We start from the raw sequence: 17315 nt of genomic DNA on the forward strand, positions 1-17315 counted from the left end.
AGAGAGAAGGGGGGGAGAGATGAGAGAGAAGGGGGAGAGAGATGAGAGAGAAAAGGGGGGAAGAGAGATGATAGAGAAGGGGGGAGAGAGATGAGAGAGAAGGGGGAGAGATGAGAGAGAAGGGGGAGAGATGAGAGAGAAAAAGGGGTGGGGAGAGAGATAAGAGAGAAGGGGGGAGAGGGATGAGAGAGAAGGGGGGGAGAGATGAGAGAGAAGGGGGGAGAGTGATGAGAGAGAAGGGGGGAGAGAGAGATGAGAGAGAAGGGGGGAAAGAGATGAGAGAGAAGGGGGGAGAGAGATGAGAGAGAAGGGGGGAGAGAGAGAGAGAGAAGGGGGGAAAGAGATGAGAGAGAAGGGGGGAGAGAGAGATGAGAGAGAAGGGGGGAGAGATGAGAGAGAAGGGGGGGAGAGAGATAATAGAGAAGAAGGGGGAGAGAGAAGGAGGAGAGAGAGAGAGAGAGAGCGAGAGAGAGAGAGAGAGAGAGAGAGAGAGAGAGAGAGAGAGAGAGAGAGAGAGAGAGAGAGAGAGAGAGAGAGAGAGAGAGAGAGAGAGAGAGAGAGAGAGAGAGAGAGAGAGAGAGAGAGAGAGAGAGAGAGAGAGAGAGAGAGAGAGAGAGAGAGAGAGAGAGAGAGAGAGAGAGAAGAGAGAGAGAGAGAGAGAGAGAGAGAGAGAGAGAGAGAGAGAGAGAGAGAGAGAGAGAGAGAGAGAGAGAGAGAGAGAGAGAGAGAGAGAGAGAGAGAGAGAGAGAGAGAGAGAGAGAGAGAGAAAGAGAAAGAGAGAGAGAGAGAGAGAGAGAGAGAGAGAGAGAGAGAGAGAGAGAGAGAGAGAGAGAGAGAGAGAGAGAGAGAGAGAGAGAGAGAGAGAGAGAGAGAGAGAGAGAGAGAGAGAGAGAAAGAGAAAGAGAGAGAGAGAGACAGAGAGAGAGACAGAGAGAGAGAGAGACAGAGAGAGAGACAGAGAGAGAGACAGAGACAGAGAAATGGGGGGAGACAAGTGTGAGTGAGAGAGGGGGAGGGAGTGGTTGAGAGGGAGAGCGTTACAGGGAGAGGGAGAGAGAGAGGGGGAGAGGAGAGCGTGAGAGAGGGAAGTGTCAGGTAGGAGAGGGAGATAGGAATGGTCGCTTCTCGCCACGGTGTCAAATCCTGTTTGTGATTGTGTGTGTGTGTACTCACCTGTTTGTGCTTGGGGGGTTTGAGCTTTGGCTCTTTGGTCCCGCCTCTCAACTGTCAATCAACTGATGTACAGATTCCTGAGCCTACTGGGCTCTATCATATCTACATTTAATACTGTGTATGGACTCAGCCTCCACCACATCACTGCCTAATGCATTCCATCCGTTAACTACTCTGACACTGAAAAAGTTCCTTCTAATGTCTCTGTGACTCATGTGGGTACTCAGTTTCCACCTGTGTCCCCTTGTTCGCATCCCACCAGTGTTGAATAGTTTATCCTTGTTTACCCGGTCGATTCCTCTGAGGATTTTGTAGGTTGTGATCATGTCTACCCTTACTCTTCTGTCTTCCAGTGTCGTAAGGTGCATTTCCCGCAGCCTTTCCTCGTGACTCATGCCTCTTAGTTCTGGGACTAGTCTAGTGGCATACTTTTGGACTTTTTCCAGCTTCGTCTTGTGCTTGCCAAGGTACGGGCTCCATGCTGGGGCCGCATACTCCAGGATTGGTCTTACATATGTGGTGTTCAAGATTCTGAATGATTCCTTACACAGGTTCCTGAACGCTGTTCTGATGTTAGCCAGCCTCGCATATGCCGCAGACGTTATTCTTTTTATGTGGGCTTCAGGAGACAGGTTTGGCGTGATATCAACTCCTAGATATTTCTCTCTGTTCGTTTCATTAAGTACTTCATCTCCTATTTTGTATCCTGTGTCTGGCCTCCTGTTTCCACTGCCTAGTTTCATTACTTTGCATTTACTCGAGTGGAACTTCAACAGCCATTTGTTGGCCCATTCACTCAGTCTGTCTAGGTCATCTTGTAGCCTCCTACTATCGTCCTCAGCTTCAATCCTCCTCATAATTTTTGCATCATCGGCAAATATAGAGAGAAACGATTCTATACCCTCTGGGAGATCATTTACATATATCAGAAACAGTATAGGTCCAAGGACTGACCCCTGCGGGACTCCACTCATAACGTCTCGCCAATCTGAGACCTCACCCCTCACACTGACTCGTTGTCTTCTGTTGCTTAGGTACTCCTGTATCCAACGGAGTACCTTCCCTTTCACTCCAGCCTGCATCTTCAGCTTTTTTTACTAGCTTCTTGTGTGGCACTGTATCGAAGGCTTTCTGACAATCCAAAAAAATGCAGTCTGCCCACCCTTCTCTTTCTTGCCTTATTTTTGTTGCCTGGTCGTAGAATTCAAGTAACCCTGTGAGGCAGGACCTGCCATCCATGAATCTATGTTGATGCTGTATTACAAAGTTCTTTCGCTCCAGGTGCTCCACTAGCTTTCTTCGCACAATCTTCTCCATTAGCTTGCATGGTATACAGGTTAGGGTTACTGGCCTGTAATTCAGTGCCTCCTGTCTATCCCCTTTCTTGTATATCGGGACTACGTTAGCTGCTTTCCAAATTTCTGGCAGTTCCCCTGTTGCCAGAGATTTGTTATACACTATGGAGAGTGGGAGGCACAGTTCTTCTGCTCCTTCCTTTAGTATCCAAGGGGAGATTCCATCTGGGCCTATAGCCTTTGTCACATCCAACTCTAGTAAACACTTCCTTACTTCCCCGCTGGTAATCTCAAACTCTTCCAGTGGTTCCTGGTTAGCTATTCCCTCTCTTATCTCTTGGATTTCTCCTTGCTGTAAGGTGAAGACCTCTTGGAATTTCTTATTCAGTTCCTCACACACTTCCTTGTCGTTTGTAGTGAATCCTTCTTCCCCTATCCTTAATTTCATAACCTGTTCCTTTACTGTTGTTTTTCTCCTGATGTGGCTATGCAGCAATTTAGGCTGAGTCTTTGCCTTGCTTGCGATGTCATTTTCGTATTGTCTTTCTGCCTCTCTTCTCATCCTGACATATTCATTCCTGGCATTCTGGTATCTTTCTCTGCTCTCCAGTGTCCTGTTATTCCTATAGTTTCTCCATGCCCTTTTACTTTGCTGCTTAGCTAGCCTACATCTCTGATTAAACCATGGATTTCTCATCTTCATTTCACTGTTTTCCTTTTGGGCTGGGACAAACTTGTTTGCTGCGTCCTTGCATTTTTGCGTGATGTAGTCCATCATATCTTGGGTCGTCTTTTCCCTGAGCTCTGTTTCCCATACTATATATGTTAGGAATTTTCTTATCTCCTCATAGTTTCCCTTTCGGTATGCTAACCTTTTGGTTTCCATATCCCTCCTCGAGTTCAATAACCCTTCTTCAATCAGGTACTCAAACACCAATACACTGTGGTCGCTCATTCCTACTGGGGCCTCCAAACCGATTTCTCTTATGTCAGAGTCGTTCAGGGTGAAGACCAGGTCGAGTCTCGCTGGTTCGTCATTTCCTCTCTTCCTTGTGGGTTCTCTGACATGCTGTGTGTGTGTGTGTGTGTGTACTCACCTAGTTGTACTCACCTAGTTGTGTTTGCGGGGGTCGAGCTCTGGCTCTTTGGTCCCGCCTCTCAACCATCAATCAACAGGTGTACATATTCCTGAGCCTATTGGGCTTTATCATATCTACACTTGAAACTGTGTATGGAGGCAGCCTCCACCACATCACTTCCTAATGCATTCCATTTGTCAACCACTCTGACACTAAAAAAGTTCTTTCTAATATCTCTGTGGCTCATTTGGGCACTCAGTTTCCACCTGTGTCCCCTTGTGCGTGTACCCCTTGTGTTAAATAGCCTGTCTTTATCTACCCTATCAATTCCCTTCAGAATCTTGAATGTGGTGATCATGTCCCCCTTAACTCTTCTGTCTTCCAGCGAGGTGAGGTTTAATTCCTGTAGTCTCTCCTCGTAGCTCATACCTCTCAGCTCGGGTACTAGTCTGGTGGCAAACCTTTGAACCTTTTCCAGTTTAGTCTTATGCTTGACAAGATATGGACTCCACGCTGGAGCTGCATATTCCAGGATTGGTCTGACATATGTGGTATATAATGTTCTGAAAGATTCCTTACACAAGTTTCTAAAGGCCATTCTTATGTTAGCCAACCTGGCATATGCTGCTGATGTTATCCTCTTGATATGAGCTTCAGGGGACAGGTCTGGTGTGATATCAACCTCCAGGTCTTTCTCTCTCTCTCTGACTCTTGAAGTATTTCATCTCCCAAATGATACCTTGTATCTGGTCTCCTGCTTCCTACCCCTATCTTCATTTCATTACATTTGCTTGGGTTAAACTCTAACAGCCATTTGTTCGACCATTCCTGCATCATGTCCAGGTATTTTTGAAGCCTCAAGCTGTCCTCCTCAGTCTTAATCCTTCTCATAATTTTGACGTCGTCAGCAAACATGTGTGTGTGTACTCACCTAATTGTACTCACCTAATTGTGCTTGCGGGGGCTGAGCTTTGGCTTTTTGGTCCCGCCTCTCAACCGTCAATCAACTGGTGTACAGATTCCTGAGCCTACTGGGCTCTATCATATCTACATTTGAAACTGTGTATGGAGTCAGCCTCCACCACATCACTTCCTAGTACATTCCATTTACTAACTACTCTGACACTGAAAAAGTTCCTTCTAACGTCTCTGTGGCTCATGTGGGTACTCAGTTTCCACCTGTGTCCCCTTGTTCGCGTCCCACCAGTGTTGAATAGTTCATCCTTGTTTACCTGGTCGATTCCCCTGAGGATTTTGTAGGTTGTGATCATGTCCCTCCTTACTCTTCTGTCTTCCAGTGTCGTAAGGTGCATTTCCCGCAGCCTTTCCTCATAACTCATGCCTCTTAGTTCTGGGACTAGTCTAATAGCATACCTTTGGACTTTTTCCAGCTTCGTCTTGTGCTTGACAAGGTACGGGCTCCATGCTGGGGCCGCATACTCCAGGATTGGTCTTACATATGTGGTGTACAAAATTCTGAATGATTCCTTACACAGGTTCCTGAACGCCTTTCTGATGTTAGCCAGCCTCGCATATGCCGCAGACGTTATTCTCTTTATGTGGGCTTCAGGAGACAGGTTTGGTGTGATATCAACTCCTACATCTTTCTCTCTGTCTGTTTCATTAAGTACTTCATCTCCTATTCTGTATCCTGTGTCTGGCCTCCTGTTTCCACTGCCTAGTTTCATTACTTTGCATTTACTCGGGTGGAACTTCAACAGCCATTTGTTGGACCATTCACTCAGTCTACCTAGGTCATCTTGTAGCCTCCTACTATCATCCTCTGTTTCAATCCTCCTCATAATTTTTGCATCGTCGGCAAACATTGAGAGGAACGAATCTATACCCTCTGGGAGATCATTTACATATACCAGAAACAGTATAGGTCCAAGGACTGACCCCTGCGGGACTCCACTTGTGACGTCTCGCCAATCTGAGACCTCACCCCTCACACAGACTCGTTGTCTCCTGTTGCTTAGGTACTCTTCTATCCACCGGAGTACCTTACCTTTCACTCCAGCCTGCATCTCCAACTTTCGCACTAGCCTCTTGTGTGGCACTGTATCAAAGGCTTTCTGACAATCCAGAAATATGCAGTCTGCCCACCCTTCTCTTTCTTGCCTTATTTTTGTTGCCTGGTCGTAGAATTCAAGTAACCCTGTTTCCCAGGATGGACCTGCCATCCCTGAACCCATGTTGATGCTGTGTTACAAAGTTCCTTCGCTCCAGATGCTCCACTAGTTTTTTTCGCACAATCTTCTCCATCAGCTTGCATGGTATGCAGGTTAGGGACACTGGCCTGTAGTTCAGTGCTTCCTGTCTATCCCCTTTCTTGTATATCGGGACTACGTTAGCTGCTTTGTGTGTGTGTGTGTGTGTGTGTGTGTGTGTGTGTGTGTGTGTGTGTGTGTGTGTGTGTGTGTGTGTGTGTGTGTGTGTGTGTGTGTGTGTGTGTGTGTGTGTGTGTGTGTGTGTGTGTGTGTGTGTGTGTGTGTGTGTGTGTGTGTGTGTGTGTGTGTGTGTGTGTGTGTGTGTGTGTGTGTGTGTGTGTGTGTGTGTGTGTGTGTGTGTGTGTGTGTGTGTGTGTGTGTGTGAGCGTGTGCGTGTACGTGAGGGTCTTGTCTTCAGTTTACTGTGGAGGGGAGGGGGGGGGGGAGATCTAGGGGACTTAGCGGTTTGTCCGGTGAGGTCATATTAAGGCCCTAGCCTCCTGTCTACCAATTTCTCTTGTATCATTGAATGGAATGCTTTAGTGACTTTGATATGATATTATATAAACCCTGCACTCTGTTGAAGACTTAAGGATACTGTTGGAGTACTGTACTGTTGGAGGTGCTACAGTGAGGGGTGTGGGGGTAGGGGTGAGAGAAGGTAGGGGGTTGTGTAGTTTTTTTTTTGTTCCCACTTGGGTGCCACGAAACGAGAACCCACGTGAGCCGTGAGCCGTATCCGGTGTCTTGAGGTTCGTTTATGTTTGTTACTTATATCCAAGACTAACTATTATAATACATTAAGTCTGTACACTAGTGGTGTACTGACTTATTGAGAGGCCTCACCATCAATCCACTCCCCCCACAACACAAACAGATGATAGAAGTACTGTTGACGTCTCGTAGGCCTGCTGGAGTCCACGCTGCTGCCAGGCGTAGATACCTCCCTCTTATTCCTTATAGCACGAGCAATCAGCTTCTTGTTCCCCTTAGCACCGGTATAGCTCTAATGCTGCACGTTTTAGACTCACTTCCTCACTATTCTATTCACTATTAGTTTTCGTCTTCACTGTCACATCGAGTTGCGTACCCTCTGACCAATCAGTGGCGCCACATGCTTGTCTTGACACTGATGTCGTACCCCTGGTCTTGACTAATTTGCACTATCGGACGCAATCCATGAATTTTGTAGTTTCTAATCGGTGTGTTGCACTTTGTATAATCACTAATCAACGAATTTTCCGTGTATCCCTCTAATGTCCCGAAATATGAAGCTTAATCGAACGAGCAACGCGCAACGCGTCAACCATCCCATGACCCGGACTGTGTGTATCAATGTGTGTACACATTGATACTCACATGTGCACGTGATAATCTATCAAATTCATATAACATAAACAAACACACACACACCTAGGTACATATGTGCCTATGGTGAATGGTACACATGGATTATCACCCATACCAGGCCATTCTCCATTAATGTGTTTACTCAATAATCAAATATACACATGTTAATCTATCAGATTCATGTAATGCAAACAAACAAACATACACACACACACACACACACACACACACACACACACACACACACACACACGCATACACATACACACACACGCATAGGTACACATGAGCCTATGGTACATGGTACACATGGATAGTCACCCATACCAGGCCATATCGTGTATAGCGTGTATAGTGACCCGGCTTGCACTCCTCTTGACATGCCAGAAAGCATACTGAGGAAACTCCTCCAAGCCTGCACTAAAAAGGCACCCTTCGTGAGCCCAGATGGGCACATGTATACTGTTGGGGTTTCACCTCTCTTCTCTCTAGTCTGGGGTGAGCAATAGTTATGCTCAAGGTCACTCACCGTAGCCCTGCGGGTCTTCCCTCGATCGTCACGGCGCCACTGCACGCCAGGAGAGTCTCCCAGTCAATCTTAACGGCCTCTTATTAAGAAAGAGTGAGAACACGACTCGTGCACTTGACTGTCGTGTGCCCTCCCCAACAATCGGGCTCTACGGTTACCCACAAGGTCGCCAACTGGTGTTTTAGGTGGCCAGTAACACCATCAGTGGACTGGTGTATTTAGTGGTAGCCTTGGCAAGGTCACACTCAAAGATCAGGAATCAGGCAGGTACTTATTTTTATCACTCTATGCTTACAGGTATAGTATAACCACAAGATCAATGGAGGGAATGATATAAACACCAAGATAGTTTTGTATTTTACTTAAAATGTATGAAAGATGTCACAAAGGCCAAACAACAACGAATAAGTCAACTGATCCCAACGCGGCCGGAAGTTCCCACGGATACTATGCGATCACTATGGGGGCAACACCTCCCCTCCTCATCAAGTGTCAAGAACAGCTGATCGCTGGCTCGCGCGCGGAAGCTCTTTGCTTGTTTTCAGATTCACGCGCGCTGTTTCCTTAAGTTCTCCAATATTACTATGAACTCGCACACACGATATTGGCTACAATAGCACGTATCACTTGGTTACACTGTACTCAGGCTCAAACAGTCTTTTCTACAATTAATGCTATAATGACTCACTGTAATGGTCTTACACTGTTATTCATCCAACAATATATTATGAAATATTAACACTGGAGTTTTCAGTACTTTCTCTCGTGGGCAATAACTCAATAATTCACTGTACTCACAAACGACTTATCACTGCATGAACATAGCATATATAATGTAGTCACATCAAATATCAATACATGGAAAATAAATGATTTCTGGGCGCACAGCCTAACTTTCAAATACTGGCATAATATTATATATAATTTACCACTATATGTTCATATCAAAATCTATAGAAAGATATACACAACACAGTAAATTTATCACTTGTTCCTGGTGCCTGTACACACCAATAATCAACATGAATATTTCAAGTACTCTTGATAGTACTGTCTAGCACACTGGTGCTTTATCGTGACATGGGTGAGACTTGCTCACGACATATAAAATCCTCAGGCTAGATAATATAGCCAAATAACATAGCTAACTAAAGGGGAATGGGGAGGGAACTAGAAACACCTACTTCACCCTATCCTCCGATGAGAGTCGAGATGTAGCTCCTGGTCCTCGTGTCGGGAACGCCCCCACACTACACGTCGTCGTGTCCTACCAGAGCCTCTCGTCGTCCCACCGTTTAGCGCGTCGTCTCCGTGCCTCCTCACTGCAGGTCCGTCCTCCTTCTTAACTTCTTGAAGATTGGAGTCGGTCTCCTGGCCGTCGTCTTCTCCCAGCAACGGCTGTCGCCTACGTCTCAGCTACAGTCGTCCGGTTTCCCCAAATAGTCCTCTCTTCCTCAGCTACCCAGTGGCTCTGTCTGCCACTACGCTGTCACGAACTGGTGAATTGCCATAGACGCCACATACGTCACTGCACGGCTTCACTGCTACTGGCACAGTACCTGACTGGAGCACTTGTTGCTCAAATAACCGTCAATTCCCTCTTCTGGTTCAACACATGAACTAGGGAAGACTTCTCAGAGTACTGGCGGACTTCAGGTGACGCGTAAATCCACGGGAGCGACAAACAACTGTCCAACTGACAGGACCTCTCGTCGCACGTCCGACCTCTATGACGTGTCGTGTCTGACTGCTGGCGCCAGCCCGGCTCGCGGGCCGGACCCCCTTCCTTCGTGACGTCACTTTTGCCACGGGAAGTTTTCATTGGCTCCCGGTGCCACATTGCTGTCGGTGACCAATCCGGTGCCACTGACGTCACACGGTTTTGGCGGGAGATCAGGGAAGCAAGCGCCATCTTGGCTCCCTAAAGGGCCTATACCACAGGCCAAAATATTACTATTTCGCAAATTTCTCGGCTCTCCAAGAACACTTCACTCTCTCCCATATATCAAATTGTAGCCTGCAATGTAGAGAACGCTTGGGAAAAGTAGACATGACTCTTACTGCAGGCGTGGGAGAATTATAAGGGGGGGAACTCCGTCACATACCCCTCCCCTTAAAATAAGAGTCATGACTGGTTAGTGTATGCGGGATAGGGCATCCGCTACTACGTTGTCCTTCCCCATGATGTGCTTGACCTTGATCCTTGTCAGATTCTCATTGCGGGTGAGACTAGTGCCGTCCGCCCTGGACCACTTACTTTCCTCCTCCGGGAGTTCTCGGTCCCTCGGTACACTCAGACCCGTCTTCCGCTGGGTTTCTCGGGTATCCGTTCCGTCCTGCTTGGCGGCTCTTCCTTCCACAGTGAAGAAAGGTCTTAGGCGGTCCGCGTGACACACCTGTTTCTTCCGGTGTCCATCCGGCTTCCCAATCTCGTACGACACTGGACCCAACCATCGCAGCACTCGGTATGGTCTCTTGAACCGCGACGTGGTCACTCTACCTTTACCTGGCAGCACAACCATTACTTGGGATCCGACCTGAAAATTCCTCTGCGCAGCTCTCCTGTCGTACCACTCCGACATCTTACGTTGCGCCTTCTTCAGGAGTTTCCTAGCCAGTTTCTTCGCTCTAGTGAGACGTTCTTTGAACTTCTGGACATATTTATTCACCGTTCCCACGGTCGCTACTAGTGTCCATCGTTCCTTCATCATGAATAGCATGGCATATATAATATAGATAAATGGAAAGTAAGCCTTCTCAGGACCCACACGTCCTCCTTAGGCCTTACTAACCAATTCGGGGAACTCCTCCTGCTGTAACTCTCCGAGACGAGCGCGGTTTACCCCTGGAGAACTGGTGAGTGTCACCTGCAACTCACCATTCGGGCTACTCTCGCCCTCCACTCGTTCTCTGGGTCCTATGCAGAGGTGATCTGTTCCCAGGCTGTCAGCCGTCTCCTCAGCCCCATCAGATCCACAACCCCCTGGTTCTTCGCGTTGTCTCGGTGTCACAGTACAAACTGGGATCGCCACCGGTGCGATTCCCTTCTCGTCCCCACAGGCGTTCAACTCTCCGCCTGCCTCCATGCATTGTTCTATGCACTCTTCGCCTTTCACGAGATGTGGGAGGACGTATCCTCCACACGCGTCATTCCCCAAGATGACCTGCGCCTCCATCTTGGGCATTGATGTACAGACTCCCACCACTAGGGTCTGGCAGCCATAGTCGGAATTTAAAGTCACCTGGTGTAGGGGCATCCTCACTGGGCCTCCCACAGTGGCCACCCGTGCCACCCCCACACTGGTACTTTCGTAACCCTCGGGGAACAGGGTTTCACTTACCAGGGTAAAGTCAGCCCCGGTGTCTCTTAGCATCTTCACTGGGATGGGGTCTGCGACCCCCATCCTTACGGTTCCTTGACACATGAATGGGTGAACTTTCTTCTCCCCATTCAGCACGGGTTCATCCCGCACTCCCTCGGCCCTCTGGTCCTCGAACATCACTAAAGCAACGTGTCCTCGCTGCTTAGGGCGTCTGCATTCCCGCGCGACGTGTCCGGGTATTCCGCAGTTGTAGCAGCGGCCCCTCGACGGAGACCATCCGCCACCGCTTGCCTTAGCACTGCCTCCAGAGGCCGTCGCACCCTGTGTCTTTCCCGCACCGCTTGTTGACTCCTTGGTCGCAGCAACAGCTCCCGAGCTCTCCGCTTGGTTCTTCTTGATTGGTTCTACAGTACCTTTTGATCCTCGGGTGTTCCAACTTGAGAGGTGGGATTTGGGAGAACTCGTTCCTGTCCTCCATCCATCCGTCCTTCTATAATTCCTATCGTTTCCGTCGTATGCGGGTGGTCGGTGCTGTCCCTCTCGGCGTGGGCGTAGGGCTTCTTCTAACATGTCGGCTCGGTCGGCTGCGGCCCTCAGGTCCTTTATGTCCGCCTCCTTTACCCTCATCCTGATCTCCGGAGGGAGCACGGACATAAACTTTTCCATGACCATTAGTTCCTTGATTTCTTCGGCCGACCCCGCTTCTTCAGAGTCCATCCACTTAAGGAACTTTCTTTCCATGTCCCTCGCCGTCTCCGCATACGATTTTCCTGGTGACCGGGTACATTCTCTAAACCTCTTCCGGTAACACTCCGGCGTGAGCTTGAAGGAACGGAGCACAGCTCGTTTTACCACATCGTAGTTAGTGCATTCTTGGAAGTCGAGCATAGTGAAGGCTTCACGAGCTTCACCTGTGAGCCTCCCTTGGACCAACACCGCCCACTCCGCCCTCGGCCACCTCTTCATGGCAGCAACCCTCTCAAAGTGATCGAAGAAACTTTCGGCTTCACTAGGCACAAAGACCGGCAGGTCTCGTTCCCTCACTCGTCGGTCTTCCTGTGGCGGGGCAGGGGCCCCTAGTCCCAGTTCAGCTCGCTTCAGCTCCACCTCCTTGTTGGCTTCTATTTCCTGTTGTCTCAGCCCTCACTCTTCGCTGCGCTGCTGTGCTTCTCGCTCTTGTTCTTCCCGGCGCAGCTGTGCTTCTCGTTCCTCACGCTGCATCTGTGCTTCTCGCTCCTCACGCTTCATCTGTGCTTCTCGCTCCTCACGCTTCATCTGTGCTTCTCGCTCCTCACGCTTCATCTGTGCTTCTCGCTCCTCACGCTGCATCTGTTGTTGTGCTTCTCGCTCTTCTTTACACTGCTGCGCTTCTAGCTGCAGCTTCATTATTTCCAGCTTAATGCTGTGCCTGCTGCCGCTGGATCCCCTGCTGCTTCCACCAATACTCAGGTGCTCACCCACACTGGCAGGTGTTTGGGGCCGTTCCTCCCCCAAAGCTTCCTCTCGAGCCCTGAGCTGAGCCATTATCTCTAGTCTTCTTTCACCAACTCGGGCAGATTTCAGCTTTATTCCAAAATGATCCGCTATAGCCTGTAACTGTGCCTTGGTGCACTCTTCCAGCACCTGTACGTCTCTAGAATCAATAAACCTTGCTACTTTATCATCCTCCATCTTGTGCTACGAGTGATAACCTGCGCCTGATCTCTAACACCACTGCCAAGTACCACCACTGCAACCTTTACTCCGATCTGTATCCTGGCAAGGTCGCCAATGTTGGGGTTTCACCTCTCTTCTCTCTAGTCTGGGGTGAGCAATAGTTATGCTCAAGGTCACTCACCGTAGCCCTGCGGGTCTTCCCTCGATCCTCACGGCGCCACTGCACGCCAGGAGAGTCTCCCAGTCAATCTTAACGGCCTCTTATTAAGAAAGAGTGAGAACACGACTCGTGCACTTGACTGTCGTGTGCCCTCCCCAACAATCGGGCTCTACGGTTACCCACAAGGTCGCCAACTGGTGTTTTAGGTGGCCAGTAACACCATCAGTGGACTTGGTGTATTTAGTGGTAGCCTTGGCAAGGTCACACTCAAAGATCAGGAATCAGGCAGGTACTTATTTTTATCACTCTATGCTTACAGGTATAGTATAACCACAAGATCAATGGAGGGAATGATATAAACACCAAGATAGTTTTGTATTTTACTTAAAATGTATGAAAGATGTCACAAAGGCCAAACAACAACGAATAAGTCAACTGATCCCGACGCGGCCGGAAGTTCCCACGGATACTATGCGATCACTATGGGGGCAACACCTCCCCTCCTCATCAAGTGTCAAGAACAGCTGATCGCTGGCCCGCGCGCGGAAGCTCTTTGCTTGTTTTCAGATTCACGCGCGCTGTTTCCTTAAGTTCTCCAATATTACTATGAACTCGCACACACGATATTGGCTACAATAGCACGTATCACTTGGTTACACTGTACTCAGGCTCAAACAGTCTTTTCTACAATTAATGCTATAATGACTCACTGTAATGGTCTTACACTGTTATTCATCCAACAATATATTATGAAATATTAACACTGGAGTTTTCAGTACTTTCTCTCGTGGGCAATAACTCAATAATTCACTGTACTCACAAACGACTTATCACTGCATGAACATAGCATATATAATGTAGTCACATCAAATATCAATACATGGAAAATAAATGATTTCTGGGCGCACAGCCTAACTTTCAAATACTGGCATAATATTATATATAATTTACCACTATATGTTCATATCAAAATCTATAGAAAGATATACACAACACAGTAAATTTATCACTTGTTCCTGGTGCCTGTACACACCAATAATCAACATGAATATTTCAAGTACTCTTGATAGTACTGTCTAGCACACTGGTGCTTTATCGTGACATGGGTGAGACTTGCTCACGACATATAAAATCCTCAGGCTAGATAATATAGCCAAATAACATAGCTAACTAAAGGGGAATGGGGAGGGAACTAGAAACACCTACTTCACCCTATCCTCCGATGAGAGTCGAGATGTAGTTCCTGGTCCTCGTGTCGGGAACGCCCCCACACTACACGTCGTCGTGTCCTACCAGAGCCTCTCGTCGTCCCACCGTTTAGCGCGTCGTCTCCGTGCCTCCTCACTGCAGGTCCATCCTCCTTCTCAACTTCTTGAAGATTGGAGTCGGTCTCCTGGCCGTGTTCTTCTCCCAGCAACGGCTGTCGCCAACGTCTCAGCTACAGTCGTCCGGTTTCCCCAAATAGTCCTCTCTTCCTCAGCTACCCAGTGGCTCTGTCTGCCACTATGCTGTCACGAACTGGTGAATTGCCATAGACGCCACATACGTCACTGCACGGCTTCACTGCTACTGGCACAGTACCTGACTGGAGCACTTGTTGCTCAAATAACCGTCAATTCCCTCTTCTGGTTCAACACATGAACTAGGGAAGACTTCTCAGAGTACTGGCGGACTTCAGGTGACGCGTAAATCCACGGGAGCGACAAACAACTGTCCAACTGACAGGACCTCTCGTCGCACGTCCGACCTCTATGACGTGTCGTGTCTGACTGCTGGCGCCAGCCCGGCTCGCGGGCCGGACCCCCTTCCTTCGTGACGTCACTTTTGCCACGGGAAGTTTTCATTGGCTCCCGGTGCCACATTGCTGTCGGTGACCAATCCGGTGCCACTGACGTCACACGGTTTTGGCGGGAGATCAGGGAAGCAAGCGCCATCTTGGCTCCCTAAAGGGCCTATACCACAGGCCAAAATATTACTATTTCGCAAATTTCTCGGCTCTCCAAGAACACTTCACTCTCTCCCATATATCAAATTGTAGCCTGCAACGTAGAGAACGCTTGGGAAAAGTAGACATGACTCTTACTGCAGGCGTGGGAGAATTATAAGGGGGGGAACTCCGTCACAATACGCAAGTAGATGGGGTCGCCATGGGTTCTCCCCTACGTGTCCTGTTTGCGAACATCTATATGGGCACCATCGAACAGAGGGTCTTAGTTGACATGGGCTGGAAACCCGCCATGTACTGCAGGTATGTTGACGACATTTTTACACAGGTACCTGATGTCAGAGATATGCAGCAGCTAAAGGAGGCATTTGAGCAGATTTCTGTGTTGAGTTTCACGTACGAGAGGGAGAACAATGGGAAGCTGCCCTTTCTGGATGTAACTGTCATGGAAAGGAGTGGAAGCTTCCATATTGCAGTTTACACCAAAGAAAGAAACATAGGAATGTGCCTTAATGTCAATAGTGACTGCCCAGACAGGTACAAGAGGAGTGTTGTCAATGCTTACGTCGACCATGCTATAAGCCACAGCTCAGGATAGAAAGAAGTCGATGAAGAACTCTGTAGGGTAAGGCAAGTCCTAGTCAACAAAGGCTTCTCTAACGGTTTCGTTGAAGACATCATAAAATGAAAAGTTATAACGCCATGCAACTTCTAAAGAGTCAACAACACAACACTTGTACCCCCAGTTAGACTATTTTACAGGAACTTCTTTTCGACGGCTCATAAAATGGAGGAAAGGGTCCTGAAAGATATTGTTCATAGGAACGTCATCCCTACAGACAAAAATCAGAATATACAATTGATAATTTATTATAAAACCAAAAAAACGGCCAATCTACTCATAAAAAAACTCGCCTGACACCAAGCAGAACGCTTTGAAGGAGACCAACGTCGTCTATGCCTTTAAATGCCCACTTGGGGACTGTAAGCCCCAAAGAACTCAGTATATAGGCAAGACAACAACGTCTCTTTCTAGGCGACTAACAATGCATAAGCAACAGGGAGCCATCAAGGAACACATAATCGCTTCTCACAACCAGACCATCACCAGAGAAATCTTAATAAAGAACACAGAAATCATCGATAGGTACGGCGATAGCAGGCGGCTTGACATCAGCCAGGCACTACACATCAAAAAGTCAACACCAGCAATCAACAGCCAATTAATGCACAACTATATTCTACCTACTTCAAGAACCCGAACCAATATGGAAGGAGCAAGAGGAAGTATGAGCCAATAGACCTTCTGCAGTTACTTCCATTCATATGTTCACTTATCCAATTTATACTCATTGTTCCGTGTTCTGTCTTGCGTTTGTCACCTCACCCAAAACTTTTGTACCATATCACCTCATCCAATAGAGTATAAATACAACGAATTTGTGTGCAAATTATGTCTTTGAAAATGTAATACGAATTACAAAACGCGTTCAGGCATCAGACAATTACAAAATTAATTTTGGAGAATTGTTATTTTTATTACTACCGACATTGAAGAAAAACATAAGAAATATTCAGAAGATTCGTGTTAGAATTATTAATCTTACCTTTTCGGTCACATATATATATATATATATATATATATATATATATATATATATATATATATATATATATATATATATATATATATATATATATATATATATATATATATATATATATATATATATATATATATATATATATATATATATATATATATATATATATATATATATATATATATATATATATATATATATATATATATATATATATATATATATATATATATATATATATATATATATATATATATATATATATATATATATATATATATATATATATATATATATATATATATATATATATATATATATATATATATATATATATATATATATATATATATATATATATATATATATATATATATATATATATATGAATGACCGTGATGGTCAAGCGGATTAAGGCGCCCCGTAGTTACCAGTTGCGTTGCTTCTGGGAGTATGGGTTCGAGTCACTTCTGGGGTGTGAGTTTTCATTCGCATATAGTCCTGGGGACCATTCAGGCTTATTTGCATTTGTGTTCCTCACGTGTGCCCCAAAGAATGAGGTGATTTGGTGAAATGCTATGCCCAAGATTACCATCCGAGTTGCCGTCGGGGAAGTGGCTCAAATAGCCTCGGCTATCACTTCCTTTTGACGGCCGTGATGGTCAAGCGGATTAAGGCGCCCCGTAGTTACCAGTTGCGTTGCTTCTGGGAGTATGGGTTCGAGTCACTTCTGGGGTGTGAGTTTTCATTCGCATATAGTCCTGGGGACCATTCAGGCTTGTTTGCATATATATATATATATATATATATATATATATATATATATATATATATTATATATATATATATATATATATATATATATATATATATATATATATATATATATATATATATAATATATAATATATATATATATATATATATATATATATATATATATATATATATATATATATATATATATATTATAATCACTAAGAACTCTTAT

General features: G+C 46.3%; 1 protein-coding gene across 1 annotated transcript in view; it reads left to right on the forward strand.

The window, feature by feature from the left end:
- The first annotated feature begins 14922 nt into the window (after positions 1–14922).
- LOC138369247 (uncharacterized) overlaps positions 14923–17315 on the forward strand; it is a 6031-nt gene continuing 3638 nt past the window's right edge. The window contains exon 1 of the mRNA XM_069332186.1: positions 14923–15257. Coding sequence (XP_069188287.1) covers positions 14923–15257 — 335 coding nt within the window. The remainder of the gene's footprint in view (positions 15258–17315) is intronic.

This window comes from Procambarus clarkii, chromosome 27, assembly GCF_040958095.1.
Source record: "Procambarus clarkii isolate CNS0578487 chromosome 27, FALCON_Pclarkii_2.0, whole genome shotgun sequence".
Lineage (NCBI taxonomy): Eukaryota > Metazoa > Arthropoda > Malacostraca > Decapoda > Cambaridae > Procambarus > Procambarus clarkii.